Source organism: Engraulis encrasicolus, chromosome 9 (assembly GCF_034702125.1).
Source record: "Engraulis encrasicolus isolate BLACKSEA-1 chromosome 9, IST_EnEncr_1.0, whole genome shotgun sequence".
In the NCBI taxonomy this organism is placed as follows: domain Eukaryota; kingdom Metazoa; phylum Chordata; class Actinopteri; order Clupeiformes; family Engraulidae; genus Engraulis; species Engraulis encrasicolus.
In genome coordinates, this window is record NC_085865.1 from 13,500,779 (window position 1) to 13,521,058 (window position 20,280).

General features: G+C 41.1%; 2 protein-coding genes across 2 annotated transcripts; both read left to right on the forward strand.

Moving 5' to 3' along the window:
- Positions 1–747: 747 nt before the first annotated feature.
- Positions 748–5,093, forward strand: myl12.1 (myosin, light chain 12, genome duplicate 1). Its single transcript, XM_063206556.1, has 4 exons — positions 748–841; positions 2,461–2,664; positions 3,064–3,225; positions 4,035–5,093. Exons 2-4 carry the CDS (start codon positions 2,481–2,483, stop codon positions 4,205–4,207), a joined length of 519 nt encoding a protein of 172 aa, XP_063062626.1. The 5' UTR covers positions 748–841; positions 2,461–2,480; the 3' UTR covers positions 4,208–5,093.
- Positions 5,094–6,723: 1,630 nt separating this feature from the next.
- LOC134456108 (perforin-1-like) lies at positions 6,724–11,772 on the forward strand. Its single transcript, XM_063207542.1, has 3 exons — positions 6,724–6,731; positions 7,187–7,705; positions 10,525–11,772. The coding sequence occupies exons 1-3, from the start codon at positions 6,724–6,726 to the stop codon at positions 11,570–11,572; spliced, it is 1,575 nt and encodes a 524-aa protein (XP_063063612.1). The 3' UTR covers positions 11,573–11,772.
- The last annotated feature ends 8,508 nt before the right edge of the window (positions 11,773–20,280 follow it).

The following is a 20,280-nucleotide window of genomic DNA, read 5'->3' on the forward strand; positions in this document are numbered from 1 at the left end:
TCTGCAGATAACTTTAGCAAATTACCAGTTGTCTGGCCCAGGCCTACCAACAGGTGTGGCATGACATGTGGCACTGTGAGCCAGAACACTGAGTCAGATCTGATCCAGCTCAGGGCATTATAGCAACTGACTCATCTTTTTTCAACAGCATAGACCATTCATCTCTTTTCAATATCTCTAATTGGCCTACAAACTACAAACTTGGTTAAATGAGAAAAGCAGTTGGTTTCAGAATTTTAAACATGACAGAACAATAACTTTATTTAGGTCTTCAAAACAGTAGGCCTAGCCTATGACACACCTTCTTCCTGCATGGGAATATAATTATGGAAATTAATTCTTAATGAGAGACTAAATGTATCAATTGGAAAATGTTAACTTTTTTTCAAAGTTTTTCAAAAGGATGTTAGGCCTATTAGATTTAATTTGGTTTCAGGGTTGCTCTAACAAGCAATATTGTTTTTGGTGCCCCTAAAAGGGCATTGCTGAAGGAATGTAGACGTAGACAACAATGTTAGGGGCGTGGCGAAGAGACTGAACTAACGTAGACAAAATAGGGATGTTTTTTTAATGGCTATTGACATTTATATTAAATATGCCATGTTGCTATGCTATATTCCTAAGAATGTCCATACATTGTCACATTTTTCCAACATATCTATTGGATTAACAAGACAAATTGTAGTGTTCAGTTGATAAAGTATGCAGGCGTAACCATTTTGTCCCCCTATTTCTCAATGAGCTCTATTTCCTGTGCGGAACCGTCCCAATATCAGGAAGTTTGGGCGGTGGTTGACGAAGGGAAGCGCCTCCTGTCTGAACGTAATTTTTTTGTCGAAGGGTAAGTTTCGGCTTTAAATCAACACATTCAGTTTTTAAAGTCATATTTCATGTGATAACTAGATTGAACCGAAATGTTTTAGCACTATGGAATCGTGTCTGCATTGTTTCATTTGGTAGTAGAGGTAACAAGCGTCAAATTCATAGCCAGTTAGCATGCGAAAATGAGCCGTAGGTTCAGTTTACAAGCAGGAGGCCAGTTAAACGTTGCTCTTTTATGTAAGAATTGTGTTGTACACTTATGCCTATATCTCCACAGTAAGATGAAAACGCATTTAGTAAGAACAATGAATTGATAATTTTTCAATTAAGCTGCCTGCGCCCTTTCATCTGGCTATACTGCGTAGGCTATCAGCCGTCATTTGCTATCGTAGTAAAGCTAGCCATAGGCTTCTAGTGTCCTTCAGTTTGTTGATAGAACTAGATCTTTTAAAATGGACTGTTTTAGTTTGTCCAGTTAACGCTAAGCGAGTGAACCTGGTAAACTAATAGAATAAGATATCTGTTGTAATGAATTGACACTTCTGTTATTTCTTGGAACTTCCGAGCGGTTTGTGCGAAAGGCCTACATTTGGCAAAGCTAGCTGTTGGCTAAGCTTATAGCGTTAATGTAAACTGCGTCTTATCCTATGGGCTTGTCTTGTCCTGCCAGACTTATGAATTTACGCAACGTCTGTGTTTTAAGTAGCAAAAATTTGAGGGTTTTGTGCGGATGTGCTGGAAATAAACGACCAGCAAGCGCGCGTTCTATTTAGACCGTGATCTAATGTCCAAATCTATATTTGGCTTTCCTCATGTCTCCTGGGCTCCCGGTATGTAGGACGCCAAGTTACTTGGTGCTTGTGTCATTCCGTGTACAACATAGGATGATGCACTTCCCAATTAAACGATATGAAAACTCCTCGCGACACTTCAACAATGATGATGATCAATGTCAAACAAGTTCTTACGACTAGAGTATGAGTGTCTTCCGTCAACAGCTGTTCTATGTTGGTTTGGAAGATTTTCCCCTTCCAGGGGAAATGACTCCAACAACGTCCCAAGGGAGGCGAACTAAAAATGCCTGAAAAAGGTTAACGTTTTCGCATCACTAGCCTCCCCTTCGGGTCGTTGACCTGTTGGAACAAAGCATGAATGTGACCGAGCTTTTGCCTTTTTTAGAATTGTGACATCCCTCTAGGAGTCACGGACACATTATTAGATTTCCCTGGCAAGGCAAGGCATGACTGCTCAAATCCTATTTTGAGCAATTATTTTAATTCCAGTTGCCCTGTTTTAGATGCATTTTCCACATCTCTTTTGGAAGCTCAGGACGACTCTTCCTGCATTTCAGCGCAGTGCTACACTGTAACTCGGTGTGTTGTCTTTCCAAAGAAAAGTGACTTCTAACACAAGTAGTAGCACGTTTTTATGTGTAGTTGTTTTTTTTTTTTTTTGGGGGGGGGGGGGGGATAGGGGTCGTGTGGCCTATTGTATTTTATGTTCATTTGATAGGGACCACACAGAATGTATAACAGAAGGCCAATTTACATCTGTCGTACTAGTCCCTGGACAGGAGTTGAGTTAAAATTATAATTTAAAAAAAACATTAACCAGTACTTTTTTATTTACTCCAAGCAGGTACCTGAAAGCCAGCCAAGATGTCCAGCAAACGCGCAAAGGGAAAGACCACCAAGAAGCGCCCCCAGAGGGCCACGTCCAATGTCTTCGCCATGTTCGACCAGTCGCAGATCCAGGAGTTCAAGGAGGCCTTCAACATGATCGACCAGAACCGCGACGGCTTTGTGGACAAGGAGGATTTGCATGACATGCTGGCATCCCTCGGTAAGTTTTTATCATGGAGGGAAATGAAATGGCACTTTGGATGGCTATGCAAATCATGCGCATTGAAAAGTAGATTTAAGAAGCGTTTGTTTTTAGTCTGGGTGCTCATAATGTAGGAAGTAGCACTTGTGAATTTTTGAAGTGTCATAGTGGGTAGAGAAATCATCTGACTGAGGCAAAAGACTAGTTTGCATTTTGTGTGAAAAGTTGTGACCTGCGACTCCTGTGCTAAGTGCTTTTATTGTAACGGAGAGGCTTGGGATTCAGGGCCCCCATTGTCTCTTGGGCCTCTAGGCGTGGGCTTGGTGGGCCCATGCAGTAGTCAAGTCAAGTAGCTTTATTTGTCCCAGCTACAGTACACACACTCACACTTCAGTCCTTGTTTGCGTGTGCTTGCAGGCAAGAACCCGACAGATGAGTACCTGGAGGCGATGATGATGGAGGCGCCAGGGCCCATCAACTTCACCATGTTCCTCACCATGTTTGGGGAGAAGCTCAACGGCACAGATCCAGAAGATGTCATCCGGAACGCCTTCGCCTGCTTCGATGAAGAGGGCACAGGTATGAGTCACGGCCTTTAATTAAGGGGCTGCCGTGGTGTAATGGTTAGGGAGTTGGACTGTAGATCAGTGGTTCCCAACCTTTTTCTTCATGGACCCATATTTTCACCATTGTTAACGTTGGTGACCCAACCGAGAGGATGATGCTCTGAATTTTATTACTCATCTTGTCTTTGGTCAAATAAAGAATAAATGTTTAAAGTATCACTTACATTTTGTTACTTTTATGGATTAGTTTAAATGCTTTGTCATTTATTCAACATGGGCTATATATGGTATTACAATTAAACCCTTTAAAATCAAGAGGGCTTCGCAACCCACTGTGGATCTTTGGCGACCCATTAGCTGGGTCCCGACCCATAGGTTGGGAACCACTGCTGTAGATCACAGGGTGGCCAGTTCAATCCCCACCCTTGCCAATGCCTTCCTTCCTCCATGGCTGCAGTGTCCTTGAGCAAGGTACACTACTCCTGGGACTAACCAAATACCCTTTTGATAAAAGTGTCAGTTAAGTTTGCATTTGCACAGTGATGGAATGACCATCAGCAGTTGCTCATGCATCACCAGTTGTAATGTGTGGTTTTGGTAACTTGATGCCAGATTTGGCTATGGAGAGGTGGAGCACAAAGTTGTCATGTTTTCCAGCTATTGTGCCAGCTGATATTTGAGCTTGTAATCAGTGTTTATTCAGCTAGCATCAGCCTCTGTTGAACCAGGTTTACATTTGAAATTGTCCTTCCTCCTTTCACAACCATCCTTATTATGCTTGGTCCAAAGTTAACTGGTGTTCCTTGTCTTCTGTCTTTGCAGGTTTCATCCAGGAGGACTACCTGCGCGAACTTCTGACCACCATGGGTGATCGCTTCACAGACGAGGAGGTGGACGAGCTGTTCAGAGAAGCTCCCATCGACAAGAAGAGCAACTTCAACTATGTGGAGTTCACCCGCATCCTCAAGCACGGAGCTAAAGACAAGGACGATTAATAAGATTCTGCTGCTCTAGTTTGGCTTACCACCCCATCTCCCCACCCTTAAAACCTCCTCCTTTCCTTTCCTCTCCTTCATCGTTTAATCCATTTCTACCCCATTCCAGTTAGAGCTCTGCATGACTGCTGTAAACTCTTTGGGAGTCTCATCATGCAACATGATCACACAGAAGTCCGTGAAATTAGGAGGAACCATTGTGACCGTCTCTGGCAGTTTCATGGATTTTGCCAAAATGTTGTGGTGGGGCCCAAGGAAGTGCTTCTATGCTCTGTTCCCACAGTCTTATGTTCTCACGTGTGTGTTCTCAGGATGTTTCTTTTCTCAAGATTTAAAAAATAATAATTCTCTAAAACATTTCTTCAGGTTAGGGTTAAGGGTTGTTTTGATCTGGGCACACTTTCAATTGCTGTAGCATTGTTTTGTTTCACAGAATTGGTATCAGCCGACTGGAAAATGTATGCTATTTCACCACCGGTGTGTCAGTTTTCTAATGATAGACTTTACATAGTGCTGTGGGAACATGGGCAAATCCATGACCAACAAAGGATTTTGGCAAAATCTGTGAAACTGCCACAGAATTTGTTTTCCCAAGGGTCAGTGTTCATTCCACAGATTTCTCAGATCAGGCTAACGTATAGTAGGGGTACTTGCTATCGAAGCTGTGTGTGTGTGTGTGTAGTGTCACATACTTCTAGTTGCAAGAATGCCTCCACCCCAGCTAAAGGCGGGTTCCTGCTTACAGATGAATACCAGTTTCAATGTGAACTTGATGACAGGGATAATTATGGAAACACCTCTGGTTCATGCGTATAGGCTTGTTTAGCTGAATTTTTACATTTTGTAATAAATATGGAACTTTTAAAATAAATCTACTGTATCCAAATGGTGTCTTCTGCTTTCCAGCTACTTCATTACTAATATTCTGGAGTTTGACATATTTTTTTTTAAGTATACATGATGAAGTGAAACACACCCATGCAATGTCATACCTTCACGCTTCACTGTTCCTACTCGGCATGTTGGGACGGGTAGCTTTTTTTTTGTTGTCTGACGCAATGTACCGGTAAGCCCTATTAGATGTGAAGGGTACAGTTTGGTATTCCAGATCAGATTTTGGTTGGTTTTGAGTTTAACAGCTGCCTTGACAGCAAAGGATCCTTTAATTCTTGAGGTGTATATTGCACTTTGTCATTTAGATTGTCAAGTAAGTGCTGTTATTAAAAGGAATCGTCCTATTGGTTGTAAACACACAAACACACACTTGAGCAATATGCAGCCATGCCAGTGGGGGACACCTGCCTGCAAAAAATGTAACCTAGAATTGAGCCACCAGTTCATAACTTTCCCATTTTATATATATTATACTATATGCCTGCCTCTCTCGATACACGACTTCGTCCAACTTTTACGGTGGCATCCCATGGACGGTGTTCTTGTGAAAACCTATTGCGGCCGAAACTACAGTATGTTCTGCTCAGCTGTGCTAATCAAGCACCTTAACCGTAACCTTTTGAAGTATAAGAAAATGTCCTGTGCACTCCTGCAGACCCCATTTGAACCTGCAACAAATTCCTCCCCGAAGAGTGCCTGTCTGTAACACCACTGATGGGTGCTGATGGGAAGTTAGAAATATCCTACTAAACCTACTTGGGCTCAAATCAGATTGACCTAACCAAAAACTCACAGCCTGCTCTATTAAGCGATAAGTGTTGATGTCACAAAAATAAATCATGTCCATGTGAGTGTGTGCTCAGCGCTGACGCTGGTGGTTGGACACTGTGTGTGTCATGCTCATAACAGCTGCATAAACAGTTCAGGGGCCGGTCTTGGCCCTCTTCTACTATGACCCGTCACCCTACACAGGTGTCTATGCATCAGCTGTGAGGATGTAGACTTTGCATATGCCCTTACACATACAGTCAGTGCATACATACATATGTCAATAATATATGTCATACTGTTTACAGCAGCAGCCATTCAAAACTCAGGTCATATGTGACACACTCCATTACTTGCTCAGTCGCTCACTCCCTCACCCTGTTTGAGAGTTAAGCGCAATTATTAGAAAAACATACAAGTGTTTCCCAGACCAAGCAGGTCAGCCAGGAGGATCACCTACAATATTTTTTTGTTTTGTTTTTGCAACATTTGTCAGAATATCGTGGGAAGATTATTCTCTATGTGTAGTTGTGTATGTGTCACAATTCAGCAATAATGTTGAAAACTTAAAAACAAAATACAGATACTGTTAAACTATTCCTCTGCATAAGCAATTAATGCCTGTTAGCCACCTGTTAATTTCCCACATCAGACCCAAAGGTCACAAATCCAGCTATTTATAAAACTAGTTGTGGCTAGTCTGACTATGTTTGATGCAAAATATTTTGATCACACTGTATGAGAACAGGGCATCTGTTTAACTTTGGCCTCGATTGTCCGGTATAAATGAGGAGACCGATTTTTCCAAAACATCCAAACCTACAAGTGAACAAGACAAGCTTTACACTAACATCATGCAGGGGTAAGTGCTAAAACTATTAATTTACAAATGCTTCTTTTGATATCAGTTGAAATCTGGCAGTTTTCTCTCATTTCTTTCTAAAAAATATTTAAGTAGTCTTTTAAAAAGGGACTATAGATACAAGATGAGGGCTTGACATTGACACCTGCAACCAGCCAAATGCAGGTAAAAGTGTTGTAACTGGGTATATGCCTAATGCAGTATGTCACTTTGTTGGATGTGATTTTGGATATGATATCTCATGTTTTCCAGTTGTGCATCAATTATTTATATCTTAGTTCATTTAAGTTCTCAGTTTCATGTGACTAGTTGACAGCCTGAATGGCTAGTGAAATTACAAATTCATTTACTACAGTGGCTGGGGAGCAAAATTGTCAAGCCCACTACACAATAAAGATAGGCCTGATTGTTCTTTGAATTACAGTATGACTCATTACATACTCTTTTTCTCACAGGTTACAGACCGTGCTGTCACCCTTGCTCCTGGTCCTGCTGAGTTACCTGTGTGTCATCCACACATGCAGAATAGGGTTTTGGCAGGAATGTGATGACGCCCCATTTGTTCCTGGCCACAACCTTGCTGGAGAGGGCTTTGATGTTGTTACTATGCAGCATAAGGGGGCGTACGTGCTGGATGTCCAGACATATCTGACCCCAAATGACACCTGCACAGTCTGTGAAAACCCACTAATGGGAAATCAGTTGCAGAGGGTCCCCCTGTCTGTGTTAGACTGGAGAGCATTTACAAACTGTAGACAGGAGATTTCTGCTGCTGTGCTCAGTACAGCCACTAGTGTAGCAGAGAGTACCACCTCTTCCATAGAGAACGACTGGACAGTGGGGCTGGGGTTGGGTGACATGGTAGGTGTGACTGTAGGGGGCAGCCATGCCTCTGCCACAGAGTATGCTAGCGCCCAGTCTAAAGTAGACAAGTCAGCCTTTGCTTCAAATCAGCTAACGTGTGCGCATTACAGGTAGGCCTACATATTTCTATCTACTTACTAAATGCATTTAGTTTGGTTTTAATTATAATCCCTTTCCATTGTAAAATCATAACTGTACAACCTTTTGAATCATCACTTCAAAATGTACATAGGTCTAATGCCACTTAGCTTCTTTATCCAATGTTAAACATGCTGCACAGAATTAACCTGATAGAGTATTGACCTGAACCAATAGATGCATTCGTAATTCATGCCATTCATGATGCTTGAAAAATAGCAATAGACTAATACCAGAATTTCAAAAAGGGGCTTATTTAAGGAGTTCAAGGCATTTGAGAGACAAAGTCGGCAAATAGTCTGACTTTGTCAATTTGGGTGTGCCGAATTCAAATCTGCTATATGCCGAGCTCTATCTGGCCTCTGTTGACCCTTAGAGGGCATTGAACTTTAACTAAGGGGCTTGTTTCTGATGGAGCAGTGCTGCTTTTGCTCTGCAGCGTGCAAGCACACTTGGCCATTCCAATGCATTCTGGTTCCAGAAAGCATTGAAATGGCAAAGTGTGCATGCATGCTTCAGAGCAAAAGCAGCACTGCTCCATCAAAAACAAGCCCAAGGATACTTAGGTTAGCAGACAAGATAGCAATGCTAACATGCTATATGCTACTTTTCCACTAATATGACATTTGTCAATTGTATTATGTTAATTATGCTAATCATGCTAACAATGCTAAGTATGTGAATATGCTAAAAAGTCCTAGCATTGCTACCTAAATAAGGTAGGTTAGGTAGGTCTATGGCCGTGTCTCAAATGCCGCACTTGTGCACTTCGGGCACTTTTTTTCAGTGCCTAGGGTGCTCACGCTGAACATTTCAGTTGAGCCAGTGCACTGAAAGTGCCAGGATGGTCCCCTAACAATGACGGAAAAATGCAGTGCTTGAATGATGGGCTGAATATCAAATGGCGCACTTGTGCACTTTAGTGTTCAGGTTTCAGTGCGTATGCTGTATTAGTTACGCACTGAAACATAGTGCCCGAAGTGCACAAGTGCGCCATTTGAGATCCAGCCTATGACTCAGTCCTATGTTCCCAGAGTCCATTGGTCCTAGCCTGGTCCTGACCATCCCATAATACTACCATTTCCATTTCGTATTCATGGTCTGGACTTTGTTTGATCTGACGCGATTGCAGGAAGCAGGAAGGACATTTTTCGGAAAAATCAGGATTTAACTTAAAAGTTGTTGAACAAACATGTCTGACGTCTATCTATGGCGATGTCTATCTAAGACCGTTTAACAGACATGTCTGACAGAACATCCTACCGTAGGATAAAATTACAATGTAGAACCGTTTGTCAGAACACCGGCGAAAATCCTAGCGGTCAACATCGCTCCACAGAAGACAGGTACCAGACGTAGTGCGGAGCCAAGTGTCTTGGCGGAAGTACGTAGGATGGTGCGCGAGGCTACATTGGTCCCACATCACTAAGATTTTTATCATTAATTTTCAGGCCCATTGGTCCCACAGCATATTCCTCCTGCTCCATGTTCTCACATTTCTGATAATTTATTCAAATGTAGGCGAAGAGAAGGCACATTCTCTTAGTATACTCTGAAATGTGGGAACATGGAGTTTTGGAACATAGGGCCTATATTTGAATAATTTCTTCGAAATATGGGAACATGGAGCAGCATGAATAAGCTGTGGGACCAATGGGCTCTGGGACCAATGGGCTGTGGGAACATAGAGCTGACCCCCATTTCCCAACCCCACCCTGTCTCTCTCCCACTTACTTCTTGTCATCTCTTTGACTGCCCTGTCTAAATAAAGACTCCTCCTAAATAGTTCTACTCCTCCACCATTTATCCATTTATTTATTTCGATTCCTTCCTTGAAAAAGCTGTCTTGTTTTCAGAGTTGTCAGTGGGTGGGCTTAATCTCTGTCTATAGCCATGGTGACTATACTATTCTGTCAGAGGCCGGTGGCAGAACATATGACTGAACTTGTGTGCTTTTAAACTGATCCATCATTAATCTATTTGCATTTGTGCATTGGAGAGATCCTTTTGAATTGGAGACATTTCCATCACTCTTAGATCCTAACATTCACTCTTTGGTTTCCTTGCATGTAAATATCCTATAGAAGACATCAATGACATGAGGTCAAACTGAGAACACCCTACATCTGAAGATAGTTAATACAGTCTGGAGCAAACGCAATTAATATATATATAATTATTTTTTTATTTTAAATAACATAAAATAGTTTACAAAAATGAAGCTAAGTGCATAAGACAACAGGCCATGTTTAATGACCTTGAAGTCATAATGAAGTAATAATCACTAACTATTAATTACTAACTAATAATAACAACTTCTTTTTCAAAGTAAACGTGAGTTAGGATTCCAATACTGACCAAACAAATCACTTGTCAATTTAAATCATCACTTTGTTTGAAATTAACTTAATTGCGTAAAAAACTGATTAACTGGGCTCAGTTGGTACACTTTCAGTGTCAAAGTTCAAGAGGTCAACAGAGGCCAGATAGAGCTTGGCATATTGCAGATTTGACTTCATCACACCCAAATGGACAAAAAAAGACTGTTTGCTGACTTTGTCTCACAAATGCCTTGGGGTGTCACAATCTAGGATTTCGGTACTAGTCTACAAGTTAAAATGGCATAAAAAATCTCCACACTGCATATTGTATCAGTTAGTTTCCGTCAGTTAGGTTGATGTGCTTTTGCATGTGATTCAGCTGTACATCACATAAATATAACCATAAAGCATTTGTCATTTCCTAACAGTACTTAACCATTTTGTTTAATGTGTCTTATCTCTTTTCACAGTTATCGGGTTCCAAACAAGCCCACTCTCAGCTTGGAATTCAAAAGGCACATTCACTCTCTTCCGGCCGAGTACACCAACGAAACTGAATACCTCTACAATCGCTTCATTGAGACTTACGGCACCCATTACATTCAGAAGGTGCGTCTCGGAGGACGTCTGAGCCGTCTCACCTCCATCCGCTCATGTCTGGCCACTGTTAATGGTTACTCTGCTAATCAGGCCAAGGACTGCATCAAAACTGGACTGGACATTGGCTTTGGGCATGTAGATGCGTCAGCAACCACCAGTAATTGCAGATCGCTTTTACAAAATGTGGACACTCACACCCAGTCCCAGCTGTCTTACCTGAGCCATATTACTGAGGTGGTAGGTGGCAGTAAGTGGCCAGGAGAGGTCTCCCTCAGTAAAAATGACTCTACAGAGTACCGAAGCTGGATGCAGAGCCTTAAGAAGGTCCCTGACCTCATCTCATACTCTCTTCTTCCCCTTCATGAGCTAGTTGTTAACGAGGTAATTAGAGAAAATGTGAAGGAGGCAGTAAAACGCTATCTTGTAGACAATGCTTTGCCTGAAGAGCCCCCCTCTCCTCAGTGTACTGGTCAGGCCAACCTCTCCCCTGAGTGCTGCCCTCTGTCCCCAAAGAAGGGGCGACTCAGAGTAACCGTCAACAGGGCATGGAGTCTTGGGGCTGGTCTGGATCCAATTGGCCCACCTGATCCTTTTGTCAAGGTGAAGTACTGGAACAAGTTCTATCAGACGCACTACATTAAAGACAATGAAAACCCCACCTGGAATGCAGCATATGATCTTGGCCACGTCGAAGCACACCATCACCTCAATCTTGAAGTGTGGGACAAAGATCTGCAGTATGATGACCACCTTGGAACATGTTCTACCCCTCTAATTGAGGGCTCCCACACCAATAGTTGTGGTATTAAATCGGGAGGTTTCTCATATTCCTATAGCCTTACCTGCGACCCATACCTAACAGGTAATCAGTGTTCTCGCTATAAAGAAAACCAAAAAGAAGCAACTGTGAGTAATTAAGTCAACTACGGTCAACATTATTGAGTGGGAGAGAGAGACGGGGGAGGATCGTGAAATGACCCAGGTCGGAAATTGAACCCGGCTCACCGGCGTAGCAGTTCATTGCCCATTCGGCGACTTTGGTCAACTTTTACAGTATGGTTGAAATCATTCATAGAGTTGCAATAATGAATGAATAAATCCTTCAAATAAAACAAAACATCCTGATCATTAAAAACCTGTTTCTGTCTTCTTTCTTTGTCACATTATGATGATTAAAAATAGTTGGGATTATTTTTAACCTTTAATTGTGTTTAACATTAATGTGTACTATAGTAACTAATCCATGGTATCCATGGGAAGCTTTTTTTTGCGTCCAACATACTATTGGACCTCCACAGCACAGGTTTTAAAAAATGCCCATTAGACAGGACATCAAGAATTATATTGCACGATTTTTGCATCAACATTTATAGAGATAAAGACAAGAAACATTTGAAATAATTGGGTGCAACAGTGTACCGTTGTCTCTCGTATCCTCTGCATGTCACCTAGAAAAGCACCAAATAAGCATGAACACAATAGATATTGCGCAACATCACTACTGTATTTGAAGTCATTTAAATGCTGAATGTTTTTGTGGTGAAACCCTTGTATGGGCAGAGAAGGAAGAAACTAAAATGTTATTTTTAAAATGAGAATGATATGGGGAAGACTGGGACAGTTAAACCTACATTTGTGTCTTTCTCTCTGTTAGCAGTTACTAATCCTGGATTAAACAAATTATTTATGTCCCCGGCCACAACCTTGTTGTAGAGGGCTTTGATGTTGTTACCATGCAGCATAATGGGGCATATGTGCTGGATGTCCAGACATATCTGACCCCAAATGACACCTGCACAGTCTGTGAAAACCCACTAATGGGACTAATTGACTGGCGAGCTAATTAGACTAATTAGACTGGCGAACTTTTACAAACTGCAAGCAGGATATTCACGCTGAAGTGCTCAGTACAGCCACTAGTGTAGCAGAGAGCACCACCTCTTCCATAGAGAATGACTGGACAGTGGGGCTGGAGTTGGGTGATCTGGTAGATGTGACTGTAGGGGGCAGCCATGCCTCTGCCACAGAGTATGCTAGCGCCCAGTCTAAAGTACACAAGTCAGCCTTTGCTTCAAATGAACTGACATGTGCTCATTACAGGTAACCTACATAATGCTATCTGCTTACTAGAAACATTTTATTTGGTTTTAATTATACATGCACTGTACATATATTATACAGTATATATTTGTAAAAAAAACAAATAAAAAACCAAACCTATACTGTAACCACACTTTTAAAAGTCCTAACTATACAACTCTTTGAATCCCTTCACCTCTACATGTACAGTACATGAGTAATGCCATCTTAATCTTCTGTCTGAAAGAGAATTTCAAGTAAGCAAGCTTATTTTTCCAGTTTCAAGGAAAATCTCAATTAAAAAGGACAAACATTTGGGGAGCATTGTGGTGCAGCGCGCTAAGCCCTCCATGTATGGGCTTGCATGCCCTGGGGCACCCAGGTTTGAGTCTGGCCTGGTGTGACAGAGGTGTTCCTGCACAGTTCATCCCCCTTGGGGCCGCAAACCTGCCACCTCATCAACGCATCGGGTTCGGCAATGGGAGGCACAGTAGGACTAGGAGACCACTGAGCTAAAGGGTACCGCACTGTATAAAGGCTTCAGGCTTGACAGTGTTGAAAGATCGCTAATTTGTTATAAGTAGGCCTAGGCCTAATTGACTAATATCTACTGGGTATTTTCCATAGACCTAAATTAAACAAAAAGAACAAAAAAAAGAACCAAAAAAATCAATTTTGTGCCCTGTGAATGGATTAGGCTATGTGAATTTCGATTCGATTCGATCGATTATCGAATAACTCAATTATTTTACCCAGCCCTACATGCCACACTCTGCTAGCTGGCATCCGTTACCACAGATCAGTATAGGAGGACTAGATACGTCATCCGCGTTCCCGTCAATGAAAGTTGAACGTCCGTTCATGGCGGCCATGTTAGCCCAGCCTGCTGGCTCAACCAGTTGCGAGTTTTTGGTGATACATACTCTTCAGGTAGCCACAATTCCCTCAAATTTATATCGATTTTCGAAAGGTTTGGTTTGTTATACAGTATTAAAAAAATCCAAACAAAAGTATATGTTGATGCGGCATAGTGATGAATATTCACATTGTATTAGGCTATATTATATTACATTATATTATAATGTACATAGGCCTACAATCATGTATAACATAGTTAAGTAGGTTTATTCAAGTAATAAAATAGATCCCATAAACAAATGCACAAAGTAGCCAATTCTTTTATATTTTCAGTAAAATAACAATTAAACGTTCCCATAGCATTCTGCTTTGGTTTCGACAGCTCCACCCTGTGTTCAAAATGAGTCGTGACACTTAGGCCACCCAGAATAGAATTAACTTGTTGCAATATAAATCTCTCTTCCAGTACGTCATCTCTATCGTCTTTAATTTGGTAAGTGTAGAATTCTTGCACACCTCCTTTGGTCAGTTACATAGGAGTGGAACCCCTGGGTCACAGACAAATTAAAGACGTTAAAGCAAAAGCTCCCGCACACTGTTTACATTTGCATGGTTTACTGCGATGTCGCAGTAAACCATGTCGCAGTAGGCCTAAACCATGCAAATGTGAACAGTGTGTGGGAGCTTTTGCTTTAACGTCTTTAATTTGGTGCAATGAATATATCCCTGCCGTCAACGTAATGCACAGCAATAGTGAAAATGTGTATTTGCTCCAGGTATATCTCTATTTGTGGACAAATAAATAAGTGGGAAGCATATTACTCTGCTAGGCGTTTTACCCCAGTCTGCACTTAAGTTTTAAGGAACCCTACCATTTATATACACGTGTACGTGTTAATATTTGAACGAAATAACAGTAGGCCTATAGGCCTACATATTTCAGCATCTCAGCGTTTCAATTCTTCAGTTTACTTCAGGTGTAACAGAGAGTCTGTAGAGAGTTTAGGCTGGGCTAATATGGCCGACCTGTGTGGACGTGCTTGAAATACGCGATGACGTATCTAGTCTCTATACAAATCTGTGTTCGTTGCACTCTACCCCCTAAACCTCACTCCCATCCCAGGTCAACGGCACCACTGTGACAGAAGTGTTCCTGCACAGTTCGTTCCCCTCTGGGCCGCAAACCTGCCACCTCGTCAATAAATCAGGTTCGGCCATGGGAGGCACAGTATGAGACCGCTAAGCTTAAGGGCCAGTCCGATAGCCCCACGCTACCGCACTGTATTGAGGCTTCGGGAGGGAGGTATAGTAACGTTCCACGCCACACTCTGCTAGTTGGCCTCCATTACACGGGGTCATTCCCAACCCTATCCCATCTCTCTCTCCACACTCATTTCATGTCACTCTCCACTGTCCTGTCAGAAATAAAACACTTTTTAAGGAGTCCAATTTTTAATGATCAGATTTTTTTTTTACTTGTTACAACTAGACGTACAAGTGCTTGAAACAAGTAAAAAAAAGAAAAACAGGTCAAGTTTTCTAGTTCAAAAATAAGTTATTAGTTATTAAAATGAACTAGGCCTAGATGTTTTTTTTTTACGTAAAACTAGAAAAATAAGCTTGTTAACAATCATTGTTTGTATCACACAGAACTTACCTGATTATACATGCATTCATAAATTATACTGTGAAAATAGCAAGTTAAGTTATGTAAAAAAGCTCCATGTTTCATATTGTGGTGCATATAACATTTTAGGTTTTAGGTGCTGTTCAATCGTACATTTTCTAAATTTAAACCATAATACATCTGCCATTTTCTCCCAATTCTTCTAAATGTGCATGTGACTAATCTGTCTTATCTGCTTTCAGTTATCGGGTTCCAAACAAGCCCACTCTCAGCGAAGAATTCACAACCCACATTCAGTCTCTTCCGGCCGAGTATACAGATGACACTAAAAACCTCTACGATCGCTTCCTTCAGACGTACGGCACCCATTACATTCAGCAGGTGCGTCTCGGAGGACGCCTGACCCGCCTCACCTCCATCCGCTCTTGTCTGGCCACTTTAAACGGCCACTCTGCTAACCAGGCCAAGGACTGCATTAAAACTGGACTTTCTATTGGCTTAGGGTATTTAGACGCATCAGCAACCACCAGCAATTGCAAATCACTTTTAGAAAATGTGGACACTCAAACCCAGTCCCAGCTGTCTTACCTGAGCCATATTTCTGAGGTAGTAGGCGGCAACAAGTGGCCAGGAGAGGTCTCCCTCAGTAAAAATGATTCTACAGAGTTCCGAAGCTGGATGCAGAGCCTGAAGAAAACCCCCGACCTCATCTCCTACTCTCTGCTTCCCCTTCATGAGCTTATTGTTGACGAGACCATCAGCAAAAATGTAAAAATGGCAGTAAAGCGTTATCTTAAGGACAATGCTCTGCCTAAAGAGGACCCTTCTCCACAGTGCTCCGGCCAGCCCAACCTCTCCCTTGAGTGCTCCCCTCTGGCCCCAAAGAAGGGACATCTTAAAGTAACTGTCAAGAATGCAAGGTTAGGGCCTGGTCTGGATCCTGCTGGTGGGGCCCCTGAGGCTTATGTCAAGACTTGGTACTGGAACAAGTTTTATGAGACAGGCTTTTCCAGCAACAATTTCAACCCTAACTGGAACATCGAATATAATCTTGGCCATGTCGAAGCTCACCACCAGCTCAAGTTTGAGGTGTGGGAAGCAGATAGTTGGATAGATAAGGATGACCACATTGGAACATGCACCACTAATGTTATTGAGGGCTCTCACCACAATAGTTGTAGTGTTAAGACAGGAAGTTATTCGTACTCCTACAGTCTCACCTGTGACCCATACCTAATGGGTAATCAGTGCTCTCACTATAAACCAAAGCAGTGAGATGCACTGTCGAATTTAGTCGACTAGAGTAGACTTATGTGGTTCTAATAATTTGTGGACTAAAATCATCAAAATTCATTGAGTGTTGAATAAATCTTCAAAATGAAATAAATCATCCTGAGCATTTACAATCTGCTTCTGTCTTATTTTCTCCTCACAGTATGTTGATGGTGACAATGGTGATGATGGGGGTGCAGATATTGCACTTCTTTTGTGCTTGTATGTGTAATGGGGATTGTGAGGGACAGGAGTGTGTACTATCACAAACACACACCCCCCCCCCCTCTCTGTGTTGAGGTAGAATTGGTAAAATGTACAGTAAAGAGAGAGTAAGATGGGATAATGGACATTCCCTTGCACATTGAGATTCACGAGATACAAACTAGCACTATAAAACCATTTAATGTTTAATTATCAGCATGAATGACTAACAACAACAACAATAATGATGTTGGCCAAGGTTTTGTGAGAAAAATAACTGTGTGCATTGCATTTTCTTTCTATATTTCCATATCGAGTTGTTTTGAGGAGTTTGGGGAGTCAGAATATCATTTTCCTTCACTTTTGTGTGTATGAGTGTATACATGAGATTAACTGCTTGAATCACTAAATAACTAATAGGCCTACAGCCTATTTCACAAGACACTTGATGTGTTGGACAGAGTGGCACCGAGATTAGATATCCTAAATATCGGAATCGAAATGGTCATGGGGCAACCCTGATAAAATGTCAACGGTATTATTTATTACACAATTAAGGTTTATACGATAATTTAGGCCTAACTATTCCCTCTTGTGTCTGTTTGTCTGTTGTGCTTGTAAAAAAAATATATACTTTTATAAGCCTGTCCACTTCTATTTATCTACTTGTATCTTATTACATCAGCCTGCCAAGGGACTACAGCTGGAGATTAGCATGCACTGTTATAACCTTTTATAGACATCTGTCTGTGCTACAAGGATACTTTAATTTGTACACAGTCACTTTCAAAAATAAGATAAACTCTATTGGACCTCAACAGCACAGGTTTTAACAAAACGTTGTATTTTTTGTATTAAGTCACACAAGAAGAACTGTATTACATGGTTCTCAATATCTGGGGAGATAAAGACAATGGAAGTTTGAAATAATTGGGTGGGAGGACAGTTTGGCCTTGTCTCTCTTGTATCTTCTGCATGCCACACAGAAATGTATAGATAAATATTGCTGCAACATTACTAGTGTGTTTTAAGTAGCCTAAATAAAATTCTGAATGTTTTTGTGATGGGCAAGATGAAGCCTTGTAGAGCCCTATATACAGTGCACAGCAATAATGAGCACATCGCTTTTGAAAAGTAACATTTTGAACAATATTTTAATAAACACACAAGTTAATTACAAAATAGAATATGTTTAATATAACATCTGTGAAGCTTACAGTAAGTTATATAACTTAAATTACATATTTTTCCATTTTTGTGAAATTATGTTGGTTAAGTTAGTACACACCAAGCTGACACTGCTGGTTGGTGGCTGTGTGTCGTGCCCACAACAGCTGCATAAACAGTCCAGGGGCTGGTGTTGGCCCTGTTGTGACTCAGCTGGGAGGCTGCTCTTCGCACAGGCCCTCATAGGCATAGTACATTCATAAATATGTCAATGATATAACCAGGGGTGACAAACTCAAATTCACAGTGGGCCTAAATCTGGGACAAAGATCTAATCTGAAAATCTAAATCTGGGACAAAGTCGTGAGCCGAACTCAATATTTACTAAATGAAAAATGGGCTAAAATTCAGCAAGCATGCAATATAGAGGCAAATTTCACAAGCACTCATTCCCATCATATGGTAGTTGGAATGTCCTGTGCATATTCTGTTGTCTATGAGGGTTAGATATTACACTGTCTTGGGCCCACTCATATGCTTGTGAGACACCAACTTCAAAGTTCAAGTCACGTTATTATAATATACTGTATTTTTAACATCCCTGATACAGACGAGTGTTTCCCAGACCAAGCAGGCCAGCCAGGAGGATCACCTACAGTATTTTTTGTTTTGTTTTCAGACCATTTGTTAGAATATCGTGGGGAGATTCTTCTCCAATTAGTACTCTATCTGCAGAGGGAGTGTGTCACTATTCACCAATAATGTTAAAAACTTAAACAATTTTTTTACAGATATTATGAAGCTATTCCTCTGCACAGTGAATGGCTGTTATCCATCATATCCAACAGTGCATCTTTTTCAACTGTGGCCTCCATTGCCCCTTGTGGGGGTAGGGTAGGGGTTTAATATGCCATGGGTAATGCGCATGAGGACTATGAACTGTGTATAAAAGAACATGCACTGACTGTGTACATGCACTACTGTTTCTGTATTGGGCAACATGAACTATGGCAGGGGTGGTCAATTGGGTTTACATCACCATATTGACTGAAGGGGCAGATGCCACTGGCAACTGGCCAATATTAATTATAATGTACACATTTAAGTTGTTGGTTATAGGGCTGGGTATCACAGCCATGTTCCTGGATTGATTCGATTTAGATTCGATGTGATTCGATTCAATCTGAATCAATTCAATCCGTTCCCCTCTTGGTGCCAGGAGTTCCCTCAAAAGATGCTGTAGCCTATTTTTACATAAAAATGTCAAAGAGTTGTGGCTTGACAGTGTTAACAGATTGCAAATTTTTAATTAGTAGGCCTAGACCTAATTGACTAATACCTACTGGATATTTTCCATAGACCTATACATTAAACAAAAAGAAAAAAAAGAAAAAGACCCAAAAATCGATCGTGCCCTGTGAATCGATTATTTAAAATTTTAAATGAAATCGATTCAAAATCGTTTAATCAATTTTTTTACCCAGCCCTATTGTTGGTTATTCCATGCCTGCATATTGTAACAAAGTTCTACAGCAGAAAGTTGGTGCTACTAGAAGACCATCAAAACTATTATCAGCCGAAATACTGTATCTTATGTGGTCCAAAATACTGTTTGAAACAAGATGGAACAATGGTGAGCACAGGATTTACTGTAAGGACAAGAGAATTCCACCCGGAACAAATTTGTAACAAGCTGAAAATTTCAGGATATGTTCAGAATACCTCTAGGAATAACATACTAAAAGTCCCCAGGAATCCCCCTTGTGCTCTCAGCGATTCAAGATGGCGTCCAAAATGTATGATATTTTTAATGTTTTCACCTAATAACTTTTCAATAGGTGGGTGGATTGGCACCAAATATTGTATGCTAACACTCGACTATAATGGGAACAGCATAAAAATCCAGAGGAATCCAACTTGGCATCTCTGAGAAATTCAATATGGTGGCCCAGATGGGGTCTAAAATTGATGATTTTTCATGTTTTGACGCAAATACAATTCAGTGGGTGGATTGAACAAATTAGCTGCATGCTGAAAATGTCAGAATATGTTAAGAATACCTTTAGGAATCAAAATTCCCTAGGAACCCCCCTTGGGAACTCTGAGAAATTAAAGATGGCATCTAAAATGGCCGCCTTTTGGAGATTTGGACATATCTAAGGCTTGAAATGTAATTTAAAAGCAGCCTAAAGGTTTCGATGGTAGATGTAGAATCAATTTCATCATTAGGTTTTGATTAAATGCTTATATTAAAATATAACAACATTAGTGGAGTCTGTTAAGGGTTTTACAGTTACGGAAGTGACAAAAGCACCAGACTTTGAATGGTGTTTCTTTAGGGTATATGTAGTAATTTTAGCCTAGGAGCCCTCTGAAAAAAACTTTCTAACATGTCATATGAGTGAGTCTGTCCTTACAT

Coding starts and splice junctions, on each gene's coding strand:
- myl12.1 (XM_063206556.1), top strand. CDS start 2,481: ATGTCCAGCAAACGCGCAAAGGGAAAGACCACCAAGAAGCGCCCCCAG. Junction 2,665..3,063: donor TGACATGCTGGCATCCCTCG/GTAAGTTTTTAT, acceptor GTGTGCTTGCAG/GCAAGAACCCGACAGATGAG. Junction 3,226..4,034: donor CTTCGATGAAGAGGGCACAG/GTATGAGTCACG, acceptor CTGTCTTTGCAG/GTTTCATCCAGGAGGACTAC.
- LOC134456108 (XM_063207542.1), top strand. Junction 7,706..10,524: donor CTAACGTGTGCGCATTACAG/GTAGGCCTACAT, acceptor CTCTTTTCACAG/TTATCGGGTTCCAAACAAGC.